This window comes from Orbicella faveolata, unplaced genomic scaffold, assembly GCF_042242905.1.
Source record: "Orbicella faveolata isolate gen_17 unplaced genomic scaffold, um_ofav_v1 contig_2, whole genome shotgun sequence".
Taxonomy (NCBI): Eukaryota; Metazoa; Cnidaria; class Anthozoa; order Scleractinia; family Merulinidae; genus Orbicella; species Orbicella faveolata.
In genome coordinates, this window is record NW_028301547.1 from 8,792,501 (window position 1) to 8,810,520 (window position 18,020).

General features: G+C 38.7%; 1 protein-coding gene across 4 annotated transcripts in view; it reads right to left on the bottom strand.

The window, feature by feature from the left end:
• Nucleotides 1–18,020, bottom strand: part of LOC110043879 (histone-lysine N-methyltransferase SETDB1-like) — a 44,441-nt gene that overhangs the window by 9,929 nt on the left and 16,492 nt on the right. For 2 of the 4 annotated variants that reach the window (XM_020749379.2, XM_089289417.1), the window contains 21 exons: nucleotides 15,860–15,932; nucleotides 14,681–14,754; nucleotides 14,071–14,144; nucleotides 13,803–13,861; nucleotides 13,212–13,254; nucleotides 11,778–11,855; nucleotides 11,525–11,672; nucleotides 10,951–11,018; nucleotides 9,760–10,039; nucleotides 8,707–8,958; nucleotides 7,976–8,112; nucleotides 6,442–6,489; nucleotides 4,568–4,784; nucleotides 4,030–4,135; nucleotides 3,297–3,366; nucleotides 2,887–2,914; nucleotides 2,597–2,685; nucleotides 1,852–1,902; nucleotides 1,470–1,601; nucleotides 789–907; nucleotides 82–186 (listed from right to left, as the gene is read on the bottom strand). In XM_020749379.2, the coding sequence (XP_020605038.2) occupies nucleotides 82–186; nucleotides 789–907; nucleotides 1,470–1,601; nucleotides 1,852–1,902; nucleotides 2,597–2,685; nucleotides 2,887–2,914; nucleotides 3,297–3,366; nucleotides 4,030–4,135; nucleotides 4,568–4,784; nucleotides 6,442–6,489; nucleotides 7,976–8,112; nucleotides 8,707–8,958; nucleotides 9,760–10,039; nucleotides 10,951–11,018; nucleotides 11,525–11,672; nucleotides 11,778–11,855; nucleotides 13,212–13,254; nucleotides 13,803–13,861; nucleotides 14,071–14,144; nucleotides 14,681–14,754; nucleotides 15,860–15,932 (2,251 nt within the window). The remainder of the gene's footprint in view (nucleotides 1–81; nucleotides 187–788; nucleotides 908–1,469; nucleotides 1,602–1,851; nucleotides 1,903–2,596; nucleotides 2,686–2,886; nucleotides 2,915–3,296; nucleotides 3,367–4,029; nucleotides 4,136–4,567; nucleotides 4,785–6,441; nucleotides 6,490–7,975; nucleotides 8,113–8,706; nucleotides 8,959–9,759; nucleotides 10,040–10,950; nucleotides 11,019–11,524; nucleotides 11,673–11,777; nucleotides 11,856–13,211; nucleotides 13,255–13,802; nucleotides 13,862–14,070; nucleotides 14,145–14,680; nucleotides 14,755–15,859; nucleotides 15,933–18,020) is intronic. The other 2 variants (XM_089289418.1, XM_089289419.1) reach the window with 2 other exon arrangements.

The following is an 18,020-nucleotide window of genomic DNA, read 5'->3' on the forward strand; positions in this document are numbered from 1 at the left end:
TCACATGCATCTTTCTCTGAGATCTTCTTATACAGGGCTGCGAGGAGTTTCTCTTCAGTCAAGCCTGGTTTCCTTATATACCTGTTTTCTGTCTTGAAGACTTGTAATCGCAGCTGGATGCCGTTTTGTACAACTCGGTTGAAACACTGGCTTCCGCACGCGCAGTTCTGATTGCACTCGTAAATCCTAAGAGGAAATAATATACCAGGTAATAACAGTTAGAGACAAATAGCATTTGTTTTAGATCTTTCCAGAGAGAGCTCGGAAGTGCGGGAAAAATGGCGTGGCTCAAATCACGTGATTAGTCTGAAAACATGCATCGCATTTCTTATTGGTTACTGCTCGACTGTTCGTGTGGTTACATCAGTCACTGACGAAGATACCTCCAGTTTTCTAACACTTGCGTTGATTCAAATAAGACAGAGATAAAAACACGCTCCACTTATTTAATAATAACACTATGCATTAAAAAGGCATTATTCCGTTAAGTCATGGGAGTGATTTATAATTTTTCTCTCTGAAAAGAAGCATTCGCTACAAATTGCTACAGAAACCACTGACTGGAAAAACCGCCGTCACGTTTTTCCCCACACAGCGATGTAACGAAGGGTTCCTGTGCAGTTTCCTTCAAAACTAAACCGCACATTCCACAGCTTTTACGCCTCTCATTTTGCTCAGTTTTCACCGTACTTTTTACAACGTTTTTTCCTACAAACCTCTCGAACATTACGTTAAGACAATTCAAACACCGAGAGGTGTTGAGCTTTCGCGGTTGACAGCTCACTCACCCTGTTTGCACACCTTCCCTGAGCCTGCGATACTCATAGCCAATGGTGGGATCCTCTTTGCCTCCAACTGCAGCAGATGCCTGGATGGTCAACTGCGCGCATGAGCACTTGGACTTATCCTTTATTTAGTCAAGAATAGTATTTACACAAATTAGTAGCTAAGAACGAATGTGTTCAATTGTATTATTGTGTTGAATGAAAAATGTTCATACTTTGCTATACATAAATGCATGTTTTGTGTACCACTTTTTGCAAAACAGACCTCAGAACGCCAGTAAGAACAACACTTAGATCGGATTAGCTAAACATAGTCACAGATGGCTTAAACTCTGTTACTTGCCGCTGATATTAGGATTAATTTCAACCGCTCATTGAGTCCTGTGTTAGTTCGTCTTTCCCAAACAGTGTATGGTAATTAAGCCTTAGCTGATTTTAGTTCCGATATTAGTTTCTGTGAACGTAAACAAGACTGACCCTCACAGGGCTTAAAAGGAGGTCCTCATCGGTCCGGCTAAATTAAGGTACGCATTTCATTACCGGGAAAGTTCCTGCCTTTTATCTGGTTCGCTTCCGATTTCTCTGTTGTGTCGATGGTGACAAGAATCAAGGAAAGAGTTACCAAGGAATTATTTTCATGGAAATTAATATTTTGATCATGGGAAGTGTAAAAAGACAAGTCACCTGACAGTTGTCCGTGCAGTCACAACACGCCAAGAAGCCTGGGTCCAGAACCATGTTCACTCCATCAGCTAGAATTCGTCTGGAGACGTAGTCGATTGGTGGAGGAAAACACGTATCCACTTCATTGACAACCTGACAAGTGTCAATCAACATAACAAATGACCAATCAGGCTAGGTATTGTTAGAAGAATGCAAACATTGATTGTATTCAAGTTTTAACATGTAATGTCACATGTAAAGACGCAGACATCTAATTTTTAACGCGATTTTCAAAACTAATAGCTTGATTTTGTCCAGCAGTACTAGGAAAATGAACATTTCGACAAACTTGACGAAATCAGGATGACATTTTCCAGAGTGACCCAAGTTTGAAAATACCTACCGAGATTTGAACGGCTTCTGCACCGCGCGATATGTCAGGACATATGGGTTCCTACGGGAAAACAAAACATAACAAAATTACGCGTTTATAACGGGTCTCAGTAAAATGAACACAAGAAGTCTGGTCATAGTCATACTTTTGCACATTTTGCTTCATTTTATTCCGATTCTGAATTGAAAATCAAAAATACACTTGCTGTCAGAAGAAAAGCAGAATTCATTCTTAGCGTGAAAAATGCAACGATTATTCTTAGCATTAAAAATTGCACAGTTTATTCCTAGCATAATGAAAAAAGAAAACAACGACAACAACAGGGTTACTTTAAGGAGCAGGGATGGCGCAGTGGTGAGAACGCTCGCCCCCCACCAATGTGTCCCGGGTTCGATTCCGGCCTGTTGCCATATGTGTGTTGAGTTTTGTTGTTGGTTCTCGCCTTACTCCGAGGGTTTTTCTACGGGTTCTCCGCTTTTCCTCCCAGCGCAAAACCAACATCTCCAAATTCAAATTCCACCGGGATAGAGGATCCGCGTGAAAACCAGGTAAGGCTGATATGGCTTCCTCTCTAACTATTGTAATTTGTTTGTTCTGAGCTTACTACCCAATTGTATTGTACATCTACTACATGTAGTTGTGAGCGGTTGAATGCTGTTTGCCAGCTGTAGAGATCAGCTTTGCGACTAATTTGCTTTTAGTTTTATATGACAGACCTAAACATAGACAAACAGCTACTACACATAACGCTCACCACATCTCGGAAGACAGTATCTTGACAAGAGATATCCGGATCAAATGTGAACTGATCTATGGACACATTGTCAGCTTCTGTTATCGTCACTGAAGGCAAAAAAAAAAAAAATTTCTGAATGAATACTTGTCAGAAATGTCACATTGTCTTTAAATAACAAACCCTTCAGTATCTCCACCAAAATAGTGAAAGGTTTGAGGCTTTCAGCAATGATAGGGGGCAAAAAAGTAAGCAAATCATAAAAATCGCTACAAGAATATAATGACTGCAAGGGAAAACGTCCTACTTACAGTAACTAGCCACCTCCAACATAGACCTCTGAAAACAAAAATAAAATAAAAGTATACAAAGCAGAAATCAGGACTGTAGTTAGCATCATAAGATTTCCAACAACGGTGTGTTTTTCAAACAATTTTCAACTGGTATGTCCGGGATCGCGCCCTGGCCGGGGACATTGAGTTGTGTTCTTGGGCAAGAAGACACTTTACTGTCACAGTGCATCTCTCCACCCAGGTGCGTAACTGGGTACCGGAGAATTTCATACTAGGGGTAGCCTTACGATGGACTAGCTGTAGCACCCCATTCAGGGGGGAGAGGAAATATTCCAGGTCGCTTCATGCTGCAGAAACCAGGATAAACTCCGGCCTGATGGGCCCCTTGGCTAGTAGGCAAACTTTAAGGCAACTCATCCGTAACTTACCAGCCTTTTGTTGCACGGAGTACGGTAATAGACAGTCTTTTTGTTGCCAGGGTGACGCTGAGCAATTTCTCTGCGAGAAGAACAAACAAACATTCATCAGTAACAAAGATGACAAAATATCAGCCATGTTCACATTGCTAGAAAGATATTGATGGTTCAGTTTTGACTAAACTACTCAGCAGATTTCTGTTATTCCTATCTTTTACAGCAGGAGTTTTAAGTTTACAGCTTCACGAACTGAACTTTCCAACTACAGCTCACTGTGAGTTTACTAGTCAAGGCAGCGAGTTGAAGTTGGTGAATTTTGATCACTGAGTTAACGCCTTTTCTTTTCTCCCGTTTCACAAGGCTAAGTTTCCCAGATAAAATGAAGTAACTTTAACTTCAACCTGAACAGGTTCGTCCAAACATAAATACTGATGATCGAAAAAGAACCAAAAGGATATTTTAGATATATCCACAGCGTAAAAATCGAGTATTCAATTCGTTACGCCTCTTCCCTTCTATATAAGGTATGCGTGACGGATAGAAGCCAATGTAAACTTCACAGTAGACTCGTAGCCCGCTTCGCTCGGCCAGCTATTTTACCCTGAAACTCATGAGTTCAACTTGCAGCAAGTCTAACTTCACAGGTCAGGTTTGAACAGGCGGAAGAGCAATGTGAACAGTGATACAAAGAAAAAGGAATTAGAGTAGTAAAATTATTTTATTATATAACTCAAAGAAATATAACCTTTTCCACTTCAACAGTAGAGGGATCGATCTCGGATTGTGCTTCACGCTTTCTCCTTCTTTTAAACTTAACGGTGGATTGCACGAGTTGTTGCATTTGTGAGGCCCTGCAATAGAACCAAACGGTTAACAAAGTGTACAATTTACTTTTCTGCTCAAACGGTCCCCGTCTCGAAGGAGCCCGCGGTTTCTTTGACGGAGCAATACTTAGCTGAGCAACGCTGCCGAGTTGGATTCGGGAATGACTGCATGAAAGAAACAAGGGGTGGGGTGAAAGATGATAGAACCTTATTTTGCGTGGCAGGGCCTCATTTCTATGTCATTTTGTTTTCAAGTCTTACCCAATAGGACTGGAGGAAATTGTTGAGGACAATTTCCCTGATGGCTTCGACAAAGTTCACGCGTCAACACTGAGTTAATATTGAGATCAAGAGAAAATGGGGGTTAGCCCTTTACATTCTCCTAACTAGCACCTTACAGCACGCTTGCTTTAAAGTGAAGAGAATTTACATATTGACACTACTTTCCAATTGTTTCACCTTTAGGAGCTGGTTTGCTTAGCACAGGCAGCCCAGGAGTCTCACACTGTCCCCCAGAAAAGTTGCCCGCATCGTTCTGTTTCAGTCTTTCTTCGATCAGCGATGCCACGTCCTGTTTCCTCCGGTTGTTAGTTGGGAATTGGAAGGCTGGGACTCGATTATAGCCCGTGCTTCTGACGTCACGTCGGTTCGCTCGTAACCATGGAGCTTCCCACGTCTGAAACAAGAGGACAGTTTAAAGATCGAATGCTACTGTAGTTGTTCACTCACCCCATGATTTTTTATCTCGAGCGGGATTTTCGTTTACATAGGGTTGTGAGATTTCGTAACCAAGTATGAAAAGAAGAAGGAGCATATGTAACAAGGATTTTACGTTATCAAAAAACAAAACAGAACAAAAAATCAACAATCGAATTATATTGCAAATGGCGATAGTATATCAGTATTGCAGTGTAAGAAGTGTTAATTAGTATTGTAAGCAACATGAGTTATCGTACTGCACTGTAAGTAGTGTTAATTAGCATTGTTGGTAGCGTAAGTGACCGTATTGTATTGTAAGTAGTGTATGCACTGCTTTGTAAGTGATACACGTAGTGTAAGCCTTAGCATTGTAAGTGAAGGAATTAATCATATTGAATAAGAAGTATTATAAGTAATGTAAGTATATGTATTAGCCTTGTAAGTAGTGTAAGTAGCTGCTTAAGTATCGTAACCAGTGTGTGTAACAATGATTAAACAACAACAACAACAACAACAAGACGGAAATGAGTTACATAATTTACGAGACCTTTCCTACACATTCTGTTAAAAATCCCAAATCACCCGTTGCCATCCGCCTAGGCAACTGCCGACTGGCATAACCTGAGTGTTCAAAAATATTGAATAACGCTCGCCTTAAGTTGCTGTCCTCACAAGAGATTTAAACACATCAGGAGGCCAATCAGAGTAGGGCATTATATCTTGAAAGAACTTAGTAGTATTATAATTGTTGGGGATAATAATGATGGCAAAAATAATGTGTTTGCTCGAAATAAATGACGAAACTCGTGGCAGCAATTTAAATTTCTGTAGTAGCACTAGACACCAGACATCAATAATCTTAAGAAAACTGATCATACGTTTTGAGTGTATACATGTTAAGGTTGTATGGATTCCAGTCAGTGTGATAAATATACCATGATATGGAATATTGACGGGAAATTAAAGCATGAAACGATAAAAAGCGAATAACGATTGTAAAAGAAAAAGGAAAACCGATATAAGCTAAGCGAACAATAAAAGTCAAAAGCAAGGTCGTAAATTGATATGATAAATTTGTTATTTTGTCGAGCAAGAATTTTTCCTATCCTTCAAATAACACCTCCTTGACTTTAAGATGGAAGCGCGCAAAGGTTGTTGTCAATGAATAGAAATCAATCTTCTCAAACTCATTATTATCAAAGGAAATCTAACCTTGACGGTATTTCAATCAGCATAGATGTTAGCGATTTCATTTCTCCGTTTTCGCCTTAGTTTTAGTTTCAATTGACAGGTTATATCGCTCGAAAACACTTTAGACCGTGTTTAACCACATTTCTAAACTCCTCGACGTTCGTCAAAAACACTCCGCTGCGCGTCGTATTTTGAACTCTATTCTCGGTTGTTTGAAAATGTTTTAGGGCACGGTTTTTGTGTTTGAAACATTTCGTCCTAATTCAAGAGGTGGCCGATTACCTTTGAGGTGTCCAAAGACATGAATACTTGTCAGATGATCAGAAAGTGTATATAATAAACGTGTGTATTAAAATAGAGCATTGGTACATTACGGGACATAACGTGAGGCGTCCGTTACGGAATCAAGCCCGTTTTCATGCTAAAGAACGTAAAGTACTAACATTGTAAAGTTCATCCAGGATCGACTCATCCATGTTAGGACCTAAATGCTGAAAATTAAAGTTAAAAGCATGAAGAGGTAAAAGAATATTAACCGTTGGGTCAAACTTTCATTTTCTGTTCTTGGGAGGTACAAGAACAGAACAGTCGCTCACAACAATTTATACGCGCCCGTTCTACCATAGTTTATCGGAAAACAATTAGTCCAAGCTTCGACAGCTTTCGTGAAAAAAAAAGTGGTGCTATGATTTTTACATCAACTTCGACAAGGTGAAAACAAAAAAGGAGACTTCAAAATATCACCAACGTACCGATAACAGTTAATTGCGAACAGTTATTACAACTATCTAACTGAACATGCACGCTTGATGAACAAATAAAAAGCACACTTTTCAACCTTTTGAGGTTATGTTTATAAAACCATGCAGTTTAAAAAATTGACGCCAGTTTATCATGTGTCTGTCCTGTCACTGATCATGAATGTCATAACATTGCCAAAGTAGCTGTGGATCCGCAGACTACTTTGACAATGTTGTGACAAAATTCATTGTCAATAACAGGGCGGACGCATTGAAAACTGCTGTCAATTTGTTTTTTTACGATAACAAATTGTCAAATTGTCCGTTCTCGCTCGTTGACGTATCACACAAACTACAAATTCATGTGTCTGTCCGCTTATTGACAATGAAAATTAGCCAACGAGCGCGCGAGAATTTCTGCAGTTCCGTAAAAAAGGATTTGGTTACTTATACTTTTTGTTTAACGAACAAATACACGTTCAGAGCGATATAAAAAACCAAAAGATTCCAAATGAGCTCAAAGCCACCTAAAGAGGCCATTTTCATCCTGTATACATTATGCAACACGGCAAATTTAACATACAACTGGGCTATTTTTAAATAACCTAGTTGGTCAGAAGCTTAGAAGCTTCTGAATAATTTAATGCCAGAAGTGCGAAGGCACTTATTCCGGTCAGGGGAGGGGACGTAATTGAAACAATCATTACACATGTCACACAACGGAGCTTTCTCCTTAAAACAAAATTAGAACAGTCAAAAAACAGATGAAAAAATAAGGTGGCTCTGAAACGCTTTGGTAGACACGGGCAGATCTAAATTATGGCGAGCACTGTCTTGTGAAGACGGTCTTTCGTTAAATGATCAGATCGTCAATTCTCTCGTCATGTATTATCAAAGCTGTTATGGCACAGTAAAGAGAAGTCAGGTGGTGTGTATAATAGGATTAGCACAATTCAATAGACTCGCTCCTTTAGCGAGAAGCCATGTGGCTCTATAGATAGGCGTGTCAACTTTACTATATTGCCACCCTATTGTTACTTCAATGGGCTCCATTTTGATTTTTCAGAGGCACACCTTCAACAGCTGAAACTTCAAAAAGTGCCCCTGAAAAAGATACACACAGATTTGCGATCTGCTATCCCAAAAAGTAGCATCTGAATCTAATTGAATTATAGGCAGCTGTACTTGCAGGAAAGAGTAATGGAAGAGAAAACATTTAACAATTTAAAGTTCTTACCTCATTCTTGTGCGCTGTCAGAGAATCCATGATCTGATCTGGCACTGTAGGAATGTGAAGCATCGTCGCCGTACCATCTCCATCTAAGTCAATCACTTCAATGCCATTAGGTCTTTGTAAATGATCTTTCGGAATGACTGTTAGATAAAAGATCACAGGATACTGAATAAAGACATACGAGCGTTCTCAATCGAGAAAAAAAAAAAACTGCTAGCCATCACAGTTTAGCGTTGAAACCTTATTTCTCCCTAATAATTACAGAATCCGATGATCCACAGGAAAGGAAAAATAATATCCCTTAATAAGAAATATCCCGTAATAAAATGATTACTCTCTTTGCTGTCGTAAAGTGTCTGCTTCAGTGTCTCAAAATTGTAAGAGGAAAATTACAATCGATTACTGTAGATTTGAAAGCAATGCCACAAGGAAGGATATGTAAAAAACAAACAAACAAACAAACAAACAGGTCAATGCCTGAAATTCATATTCATCTCTAACAAAACATTGCCTTCTTAGGGAGTGTTTACAAATGAATTTCTCTACCGTTAAGCCTTCCATACTGTGAGAGTGACTGTATGAATGCGTGATTTCATGCCAGGCTTACATGAAGAGACACTTCAACAGCTTTTTCTTCATTCCATAACATGGCTCACGTGACTTGGCTCACGTGATTGGATGACTAAAACTACATGACCGAACTTAGCAATCAAAACGTACTGGTATGTTCTCACCTAATCCTGCACTGCTCTTTTTCCTTGCAGTACTGGCCTGAATAACAGACATAGAACTATCTGTGCTACAAGAACCGTTGTCGCACCCTCCACTGTCGGTATTTTTGCCACCAGCAGTATATTTTCGACCAGAGCCAGGGAGGTTTGAGCAGTGACCGCCTTTGCACCCAGTCTTTGATTGACCATCAGTAACATTGCCCCGTCCAGCAGGGGTGGAGAGTTGTCTTGCGGAAGTCGACTGGAATGGTCCTGCTGCAGAAGACAGAAATAATGCTGACTAGAGCACGGTAGTGTACAATGTTACTCAATGGTTTCAGAAGTTAGTTTTACGTTTTCGTGTCTAGAGATTGAGAAAATATGTAGATGCATGGTTATCCCAACAAGGACAAATGCAAAAACCACAGTGATACAACAATATCATAGGATTCCGAAAGAAAAGGCACCTTACTTTCGGGCAGCCATTAGTTTCGGATGGTTAAAAAACGTTTGTGCAGTAATTCACAGCCGTTTCAGACAAAGCGGACGCGTGATATCATTTTAACAGTTCGTTTCCGTAAACAAAGAAACCTGTATAAACAAAAAAGGCCCCAAATCCCTAAATGTTGGTAGTGAAGGGCGAAAGTACTGGTCACATTGTACATCGATCCAAAATGCCGCCTGAAACGTGATATCAAATATCACACGGTTTTTTATTGTAGTCGAAAGGTAATCTTTAAAGGGCGGCTACTTTCGGGGAAAATGGCTTTTTTCATCTTGCACAATATGCTGTGGACAACGTTGCCGGCTGATTTGCACTGAAGCTAACGTGAAGCTACTGGCGTCATTTAGTATACAAAGCAACTACATAGAGGGTCCCTAACGGTAACTTCCTTGTTGCAAGGTTCAGGAAAGTCTAGGCATACTATTACACATTTACAAGGCGCACTAGAGCTCAGAGCATGGAGACACAATTTCATACCTGTCCAGTTTCAACCAGCTTTATGACATCACAGTTACAAAGTCGGGTGAAAAGACAAACTACGCTTAGCATATGTAACGTAAAACTGGTTTTACCTGATGCTTGTGTTCCAGAACCAGTTCCACTGACTGAGTCCCTGTTTTGTTTACTGCTGGGTCCTAAACCCTCTGTTCTTGACGCAGACGAGTCACTAATCCCCCTACTATCAGATGCAAGGCCCGAGTCGCTGGATGGCCTCCTGACAGTGTCTGCAGCAGACGTTACAGTGCTAGAGGCTGTTACAGTTGATGGGTTGTCACTTGATGTTGAAGCAGGTGGGGCCGATGGTGTTGTGGTCGACAACTTCTTGTTCTCATCTCTCAACTGTTCTTGTTGCTTCAGAGCAAAGGAACAACAACGGGTGAGACAACACAGTTTACAAAATAACTGAGATACTACGCGCGCTCTCATTGGTCGATAGGTGTGTTTAGGTGAGAGTATGTAAACACGGTTGTGAGTTTCAGTTTTTTAGTTTTTTATTATCGCACACTATTTACAGAAAAAAAACAACGACAACTTAACGTAAAATGGTTTACAATGATATAGGAAAAATAAATACAGATAGAAATTAACTAAAAGAAACAATATTTAATTGTCCACAGTGACCAAAGTAGCCAATGAGCTTTCGAGTTGGTCACTGTCATGGTCGGTCACTGTGTGTTGGTCACTGTCATGGTTGGTCACCGTGACGTTTTAGATTCGCGCGTACTCTTGCGAAGTATTTTATAAAAGCAATAGAGTACCTTTTTCTTTGTTTACATAACCTCATCTAAACACTTAGGGGGTTGCAAGAGTTCTGGAAAGTTATGCAAACCCGAGATGCAGTCGAGGGTTTGCATAACTATCTCGAATTACAAAAAAAAAAAACTTAATGATAACAGTTAATTACGGGAGGTTATTACAACTAGCTAACTAAACATGCCCGTTTGATGAACATGAAAGCAAAGAGAAAATGAACCCACATGAAAAATACGAAATAACCAGAAAAATACTATACTACTAGATAAAATGGAAATATTACCTATTACAGTGTTTCTTCAAAAGGCCTTAGAACAAATATTCCTAATAAGTGCATGGGGGCAATGCCAGTCAATGCTTAAAAACACTTATCTACATGTATATGCTACGTGTTAGAAAAAGGTGGTTTTTTTTTTAATTTACGCACCCATTTATACATTACACATTTAGTCCAAATCTGAGGACATGAAACTAATAAATGATAATATTACTGCAAGCCATTTTCAAACCTCTTGCTGTCTTTGTGTTTCAAGCTGCGTCTGTTGCCGTTTTTCCTCCAGCTTTCTCTGCTGTTCACCTTACAAATTACGTATACAAGAAGTCAAATTGAACAGAGCGACTCCACCGTAGCGTCCACACTACGCCGGAGAAATTTCAGAAAACAGCTTTATTTCTACGGTTAGCCTTACCGCCCACACTAATCCGTCACAAAAACAGAGCTTTTCGAAAACGCTCTTCGAACCGGAGGAATTTGAAAACGCCGACGGCGTTACGAAATCACGTGATTTCCCTGACCGAGTTTTCCCCAAACACAAATCCAAAATGGCCGGTGATTGTTGCGTTTTTAGATTTCTCCGGCGTAGTTTGGACAAAAAACGTTTGATGTGTTTTCAGAGTGAAACCTCCGTTACCAAATTCCTCCGCAGTTGTGTGGACCTAAAAGAGAGGTTACCTAAGAAAGACCAGTGGCTTATAATTATTTGCCAATTACACCTGAAGGAGACAGTAGCTCCCAACTAACAGCGAATGAAATGCTGATACTTAGGTATTGAGCATAAGTCTCAAGCATCAGAGTTAACCCACCTTGAGGATCACTCTTGCTGTACGGTGAAATACCGAAACACGGCTTCGTGATACTGTAGTCAATGAAAGGTTCTTGGGTCTTCCCTGAAGCACCTCGAGTGAGTTTGCGAGACCTCTTTTTCCTTGCAGTAGAAATTTTACCATCGACCTAACAAAGATTAACAGTAACTAGTTATAACTTCAGAATGCATCACAAAGCTCAAAGAAGGGCGAATCACAAGTTCATATTATAGGAATAACTCGTAAGTTTTACCAAGGCACTGTAAAGAGGCTCCAATCTTGTGGACCCTCTGTAAAGCCATTCAGAACGATTATCAATCTGGAACAACATCTGCAATAAAAAAAAAATGTGATGAATAATTAATCGGTAAATGATTAGGTACAGTGTATATGGAGATGTGTACAGTTAGCTACAGGTGCAGCAAATAAAGCCATTATCATTTGATACATTTTTTCTTTCCTTTTCATTGGCTGAGAGCCCACCACGTGACCTGCAAATAACCGTCTATATAAAAAAATAATGATCTACTCATACGTAATAAAATTATGTGTTTTGTTGCAAGTAATATTCTGCTCATGCGTAATTGCAAACACGCTCTTGTGTGAAAAATGGCAAATCGCTTTCCTGAGCGGTCAGAGAGTGATGTAAATACGAAAACAAACTTGACGATCGAATGATAAAACAGTTACTGAACTCTGTTATCGCAAAATATCGTGATTAGTCAGTATCTCACAGATCAATTACTTGCCTCAGCCTTTGGTTTCGGCAAATAATTGATCTGCTCGCCACTGACAAATTACGACATTTTTGCTCAACCTTGTCCAATAAATGTTAAGGTGGCTCCCTATAGTTTTACGATTGCACGCGGGCATAGGACGAAAGCTCAAGTAATCTGCGCGCGCTCAAAGGAAGACGTAAGTGTTTTTCAAGTTTTATGACGTCAACATGAGCACAAAAAGCGAAATTGACAGAGACTTTTCTCGCGTTTCCTTCGGTGAATTTTTTTAAAATTTGGCTCAGTTGTAACCACGTACAATTCCTATAAAATACCTTATTTTTTAAAATCTGTCAGAGGTAATCTAATGTATTTGGAAGAAAGACAAATTACAGAATATTGGAAAAACCGTCTGAACAACCTTAACTTTTTACTAATTCAAAATGTCAGGCAATGTCATTTCCATGATGTGGCAAAGTATGAAAAAATTTCACCAAAGGAAAGTAGAAATGTTAAGGAGTTAAGACCGAAATGAGGAACATATCTGCCTGTCTTTAGATGAGATGTTGCCATGGTAACGGCCTTGATCCAAAAATTGACAACCAAAAAATAAGCCTTAATTTAACAGTACCCATACTGGTAAATCTCTACAGGGAAAACTTTAGGATAAATTAACTAAGTTTCCTTTTCTAACTCGCGCTCTATAGGGAGGGTGTTCGTAAATACTCTAGGGAGTCAGCTAGTATGTAATATACAAATCATTCTGATCTACTGTTAGTAAGAATTATTTTGACAAATTTTGGTAACTTATTTAACTACTTTACTTCATATTCGTCAGCGTAAGAAACAGTTCTGCTTTGGTTTGTCACAGATGTGCTCAAGGTACGTTAACAGGAAGTTTCTCTTTACTGTAACACTGAACATTGTTTGAGCCTACCTGGAGGGTGTACTGAAAGAAATGGAAAACTCACCTTAACTAAACTGCAGTCCAGCTGCATCACTTTTGCTTTCAACCTAAAATGTTTGATAAAGTTTAATTACTAATTCTACTGTAATCAAAATGCAATTTTGCCATTTTAAAACAAGATAAGTTAAACTTAAAGGTGTCCTATTATACAGGCGAGGGTTTGCCCGTCTTGAAAAATTTAGAGAGAACCAGTGGTGGATAGCTAAGGGGGGGGGGGGGGGGGGGAGAGGGGGGTTGCTTGCCCTGTCGGCTTTTCTTCATTTTGTGATTTTTTTTTCTTTTTTTTAACCCACAGTAAAATCCTGCGCTGTGATTGGCTACCTGAGCAGGCAAGATTGCGCTATCTGGCCCTCTCAGGGCTACCTGCTGTGTTCAGCAAAAACAATTTCCCAGTATAATAAATCCTTTATTGACCAAGGGTGGGGTCAAGATGGCTGGATATTGGCCTCATTTTTTTTCTCGACTTCCAAGTTTATGGACAGAGACTCTACACATGCAAAAAATGAACTTGGCCAATATTCAGCCAGATTCCCACAGTGGTAAATCACTCAAAAGGCAATGTAGGTTCCTTCAAAAAAGATCCAAGTGTACCTACCATTGACCTCTCCATTCCGTTTTCACCCACTGATGGACTTTGAGTTTCACCATTGGTCGCTGTTTAAAAGAGAAACAACAGAATGATGACATTGACATTAAAGTAGGGAAAATGCCTTTTTCTACACTAGCTGTCCTCAGTTTGATTTGACAACTGGATGTTACTGGATGAGGAGAGGAAAGAGATGGAGAAGAAGGAGCAGGAAGAAGAGATGAATTTGAACAAAAATTAATTCTTTAATGAAGCTGTTTTTTTTCAGTTGACTTACATTTGGAAATTCTTCCAAGTACTCCTGTATAAATTCCTTAGAATGTTCAGCTACTTCGTCCCAAACCTTCTTTCCTGGAAAATAAAGACAGAAGAATAACTCAAATTCACTATTTAAAAGTTAACTTAAAAACAAAGGGTTACCTTATGTCCCACACGTGACAAAGAGGATTTAGTACGAAAGTTAAAACAAATCAAGGAGAATAATAATCAAAGCTAATCAGATGTTCAAGCACCATGATTTTTCTGCAACTACATGTAACTTCTACTGGACACTGATTCAAGGATTACATGTGCATTTTCTGAATAATCTGTTGTGCTCTATCAGCTATAGTTGGAAAGTAAAAATTCCCACTATTATGTTACATGTATCACAGCACTAACATGGAATTCACAAGCTACATGTAAACAAACTGCCAAAACGATCATGGAAAAAGGACTAAAAAGCCAAAATTTTCAGCTCTCACTTATCGGCTTCACATTTGGACAGAATAGCCTCCAGTTCAATTTACTTTAATATTACCCAGATGCATGAATAGCCAGTGGTAGTAGGTATTATGATGATAAATAATTAACAATTAATAATATACCCATTAAAAGAAACTTGATACCTGTGTGGTAAACATGGTGAAGTTTCTTGACTGGTAAGTACTGAGCAAATCCATCATCAAAGAACACAAGAAACCTTCAAAGACAAAAATAAATACTTTCACTGATGGAAGTAAAACTCAAACATGAAAAATACTTTAAATTTGAATCAAAACGTTTATTTCAAAAGGAATACATGACAAGGTGTATTTTCACAGAAACAAAAAGAAAAGTTAGGTGGTTGAAATTCAAGCAGAAGAAAAATTAAATAACCAATGCCAGGTATTCTAAGGCATTTTCTATTTTTCATTAAGAATTTATCGAAAGTTACATTCAATTTTGTACTGTAGATGTGTCATAACTGTAGCTCCATTTGCTTCTGTTTATTGCAATTTACTGGATCGAATCATGAAATATATCAAGTTACATGTGTATTAACACTGCTCCTAGCAGAAATCAAAGAGTTTTAAACCACAACTTAGCCTGCAGTTCAGGCATTATTTTGGAACGGAACACTTGATAGACCAGGCTTTTGATAACGCCATCTTGGATTGTACTTACTAGATGCTTGACCAGTAGAGGGTGGGAGCACAGGGCAAAGGGGGAGGTGGGGTGGGGCACCTCAAATCCAAGATGACGGCCTAGTATGCAAAATTAATGTGCACTAGTGCACCCAAAATACGCCTGCAATGCAGGCTACCGACAAGTAAGATATACCACCCAAAATCAAGCCTGCGAACAGGCTCCCGGTGAGCCCAAACGAAGCCCTGTCCCCACCCCGATCGCTTTGCTCTCCGAATTCTTCTATTTTGCGCTCAACAAAATTTTTCTCTGTCCTTGCTGGGAGCCTGTTTGCAGGCTACTCAAAATCTGTCAATCAATACATACCATTACTAACTGACACTAAATTATTCCAGAACCTCTATTACATCCATAAATCAAAGGATGCGATTTGTTTTGAGGGTAGCAGGCAGACTGGGCAAGTAAAATGTAAGTGAAAGAAGTGGAAATTGAGATAGAATAGACCACTTGCGTACTAGAATACATAGTGTTTTACCTTTTCTGGGCACCTCTAGAAGGAACTTTGGAAAAAAACACTCACCTATCCATCTATCTACATCTACACTGTAGATACTGTTAATAATTTTACGCCTAACCTCTGCAATAATTACTTCTCAAAAAATGCACGAAAAGTTACAGACCTGTTCTTGTTCTCAGCACAAGCATTCTCAGCAACAATACCAGCATATAAAACATCAAGCTTGCCATATATTCCTTTAAAACAAGAGAAAAAAAAATTAAAATCGGATTTATTTCTTGGGTGAGCACATGCAATTAATGCTAGTTAAGTAAATGTTTCCTGTAAGGAAAGAAGATTCCTTACTTGGTTGAGCTTGCTGTTATAGATTCATAGAGCGATTGCATACAGTGTTCATGTACAAATTGTAAATGGCACTGAATTTGAATAACAACGTTATAACATATCACAGTACAGTTGCATGATGTAACTACATCCTACATGTACAGTAGCTAATTTGCCACAATTACGTGAAACAGTTGCCACTGCAAGATTTTTTATGTGCTTACACAAGTCATTTGCCACTGGCACTTGTACTGACATTTACATCATTCTTAGAAAGCATCCATATACATGTACAATTATTTTATTGACTTTGTTAATAAGTATTTTTATCTTTGCCAAATAAGAGTGTAATACTAAGCATAGCTGCTTTTTAACAAAAAAAAAAATACAATTTTAAATATAACAATTGTTATTCTTAACAGCTTCAGATATCAGAGGAAAAGTAGCAAAGCAAAAAGCTCACTTTGCCTTACAGGAGAAAAAAAATAATACGTCAATGAAGTCTCATGGAAAAAAAGGCATGTGACTACATTTGTAAGTCGTACATGTATGCCAAAGATTTGGTTTGTATCTTATACGTATGTGTTGAATGAGGGGCCCATATTTTTTAACAAGAATCACAGAGCACACTAAATAATTAAACCATTTGAGAACTGAATAGCGATGATGGATCATTTTTCTCTGCAATTACAAATAAAAATCTCAGTCTGTCTTTTTGTGTGTGTGTTAGTTCCTTCCATTTGGAACCATGGAAAAAAATATTTATCAATTGTCATTAAATTCAGCTATACCAAGCTTCAAAAGTCTGGATCTTGATGGAGTTTGTAAGGCTAATTGTAACAGAATATAGTGTATAGTAATGAGACCACTCCAAAGTATCGCTTTCGCTTGATGAAGTTTGTGAGGTTTGCAGAATGTAAAGAACATTGTAACAAATGTCACACTTTACCACTCTACTGTTATTGCTTTTGCTAACCAAGACCATTTTGCTTTGCAACCAGCATCTACTGTACCACTCCCCCCAACTAACAGTGTAATGGTTAGTTACATAAGATGCAGCATCCTTCTTGAAAACACTATACACTACAACATAGCATGTAACTTTACACGTAGGTGCAACAATTTTAGTCACAATAACCATACTCTACAACATTCATTTTCAAGCAGCCTCCTTAACATAATAGGAAGCTTTGTTGTAACCAGAACAAAGATAAATAATTATGGTACGTTGTTATATAGCTGGAGTTTAGTTGAATCTAATACATGCTCTTATTGGTTGTTTTATGGTCACGTGGCAATGGCTAAATCTAAATGTTGCCCCGGCAGGCAACAATTAAGCAATTGTTGCCCACCCTCCACTACCCAGAGGTTACTTTAACTCCTTCTTGCCTTACTACTTTACACCTAAAGTGGTACTATGACGAAAATCGCATCTTTCCCATCGAAGCCGTTTTAAAACATAATTAAGACGCCTGTATGAGAAGAAAAATGCTGTTTACTATTTTCAAATATCTCTTTTCGTTCCAAAGATATTCAAGTTTTTAAAATATGCAAATTAGCCAAGTGATGACATCATACACTCAACCAAATTTTGATCAAATATGATGAAAAAAGATATCTCATCCAATTTCTATCAGAAATGTTTGATTCTTTGCAGTAAGATTCTTCTAAATTTGCTCCACATTAGGACCTCAACAGTTACATTACCATGGCAATGTACTGGGTTCCAAAACTCCCCAATATTAAAGGCATTTCTGGCCACCTTTGCCGTTCCATTTTGATATTTGCAAATGGGTGCCTCATATGCACGATCCAGCAAGCATGTAAATATGTTAGCTCAAGTTTGTGGCCTCGTTTATCATTTTTCGTGCTGAAAATCACTAACATATTGAAATCAAGTGGGTGGGGACTGGAAAAGAGTAAGTTGTCATGGGAACAGAATTTTTTATAGCTGTAGGTGTGTTTCCTGTAGAACTGTTAGCCTACCAAGTTTCAAGGGT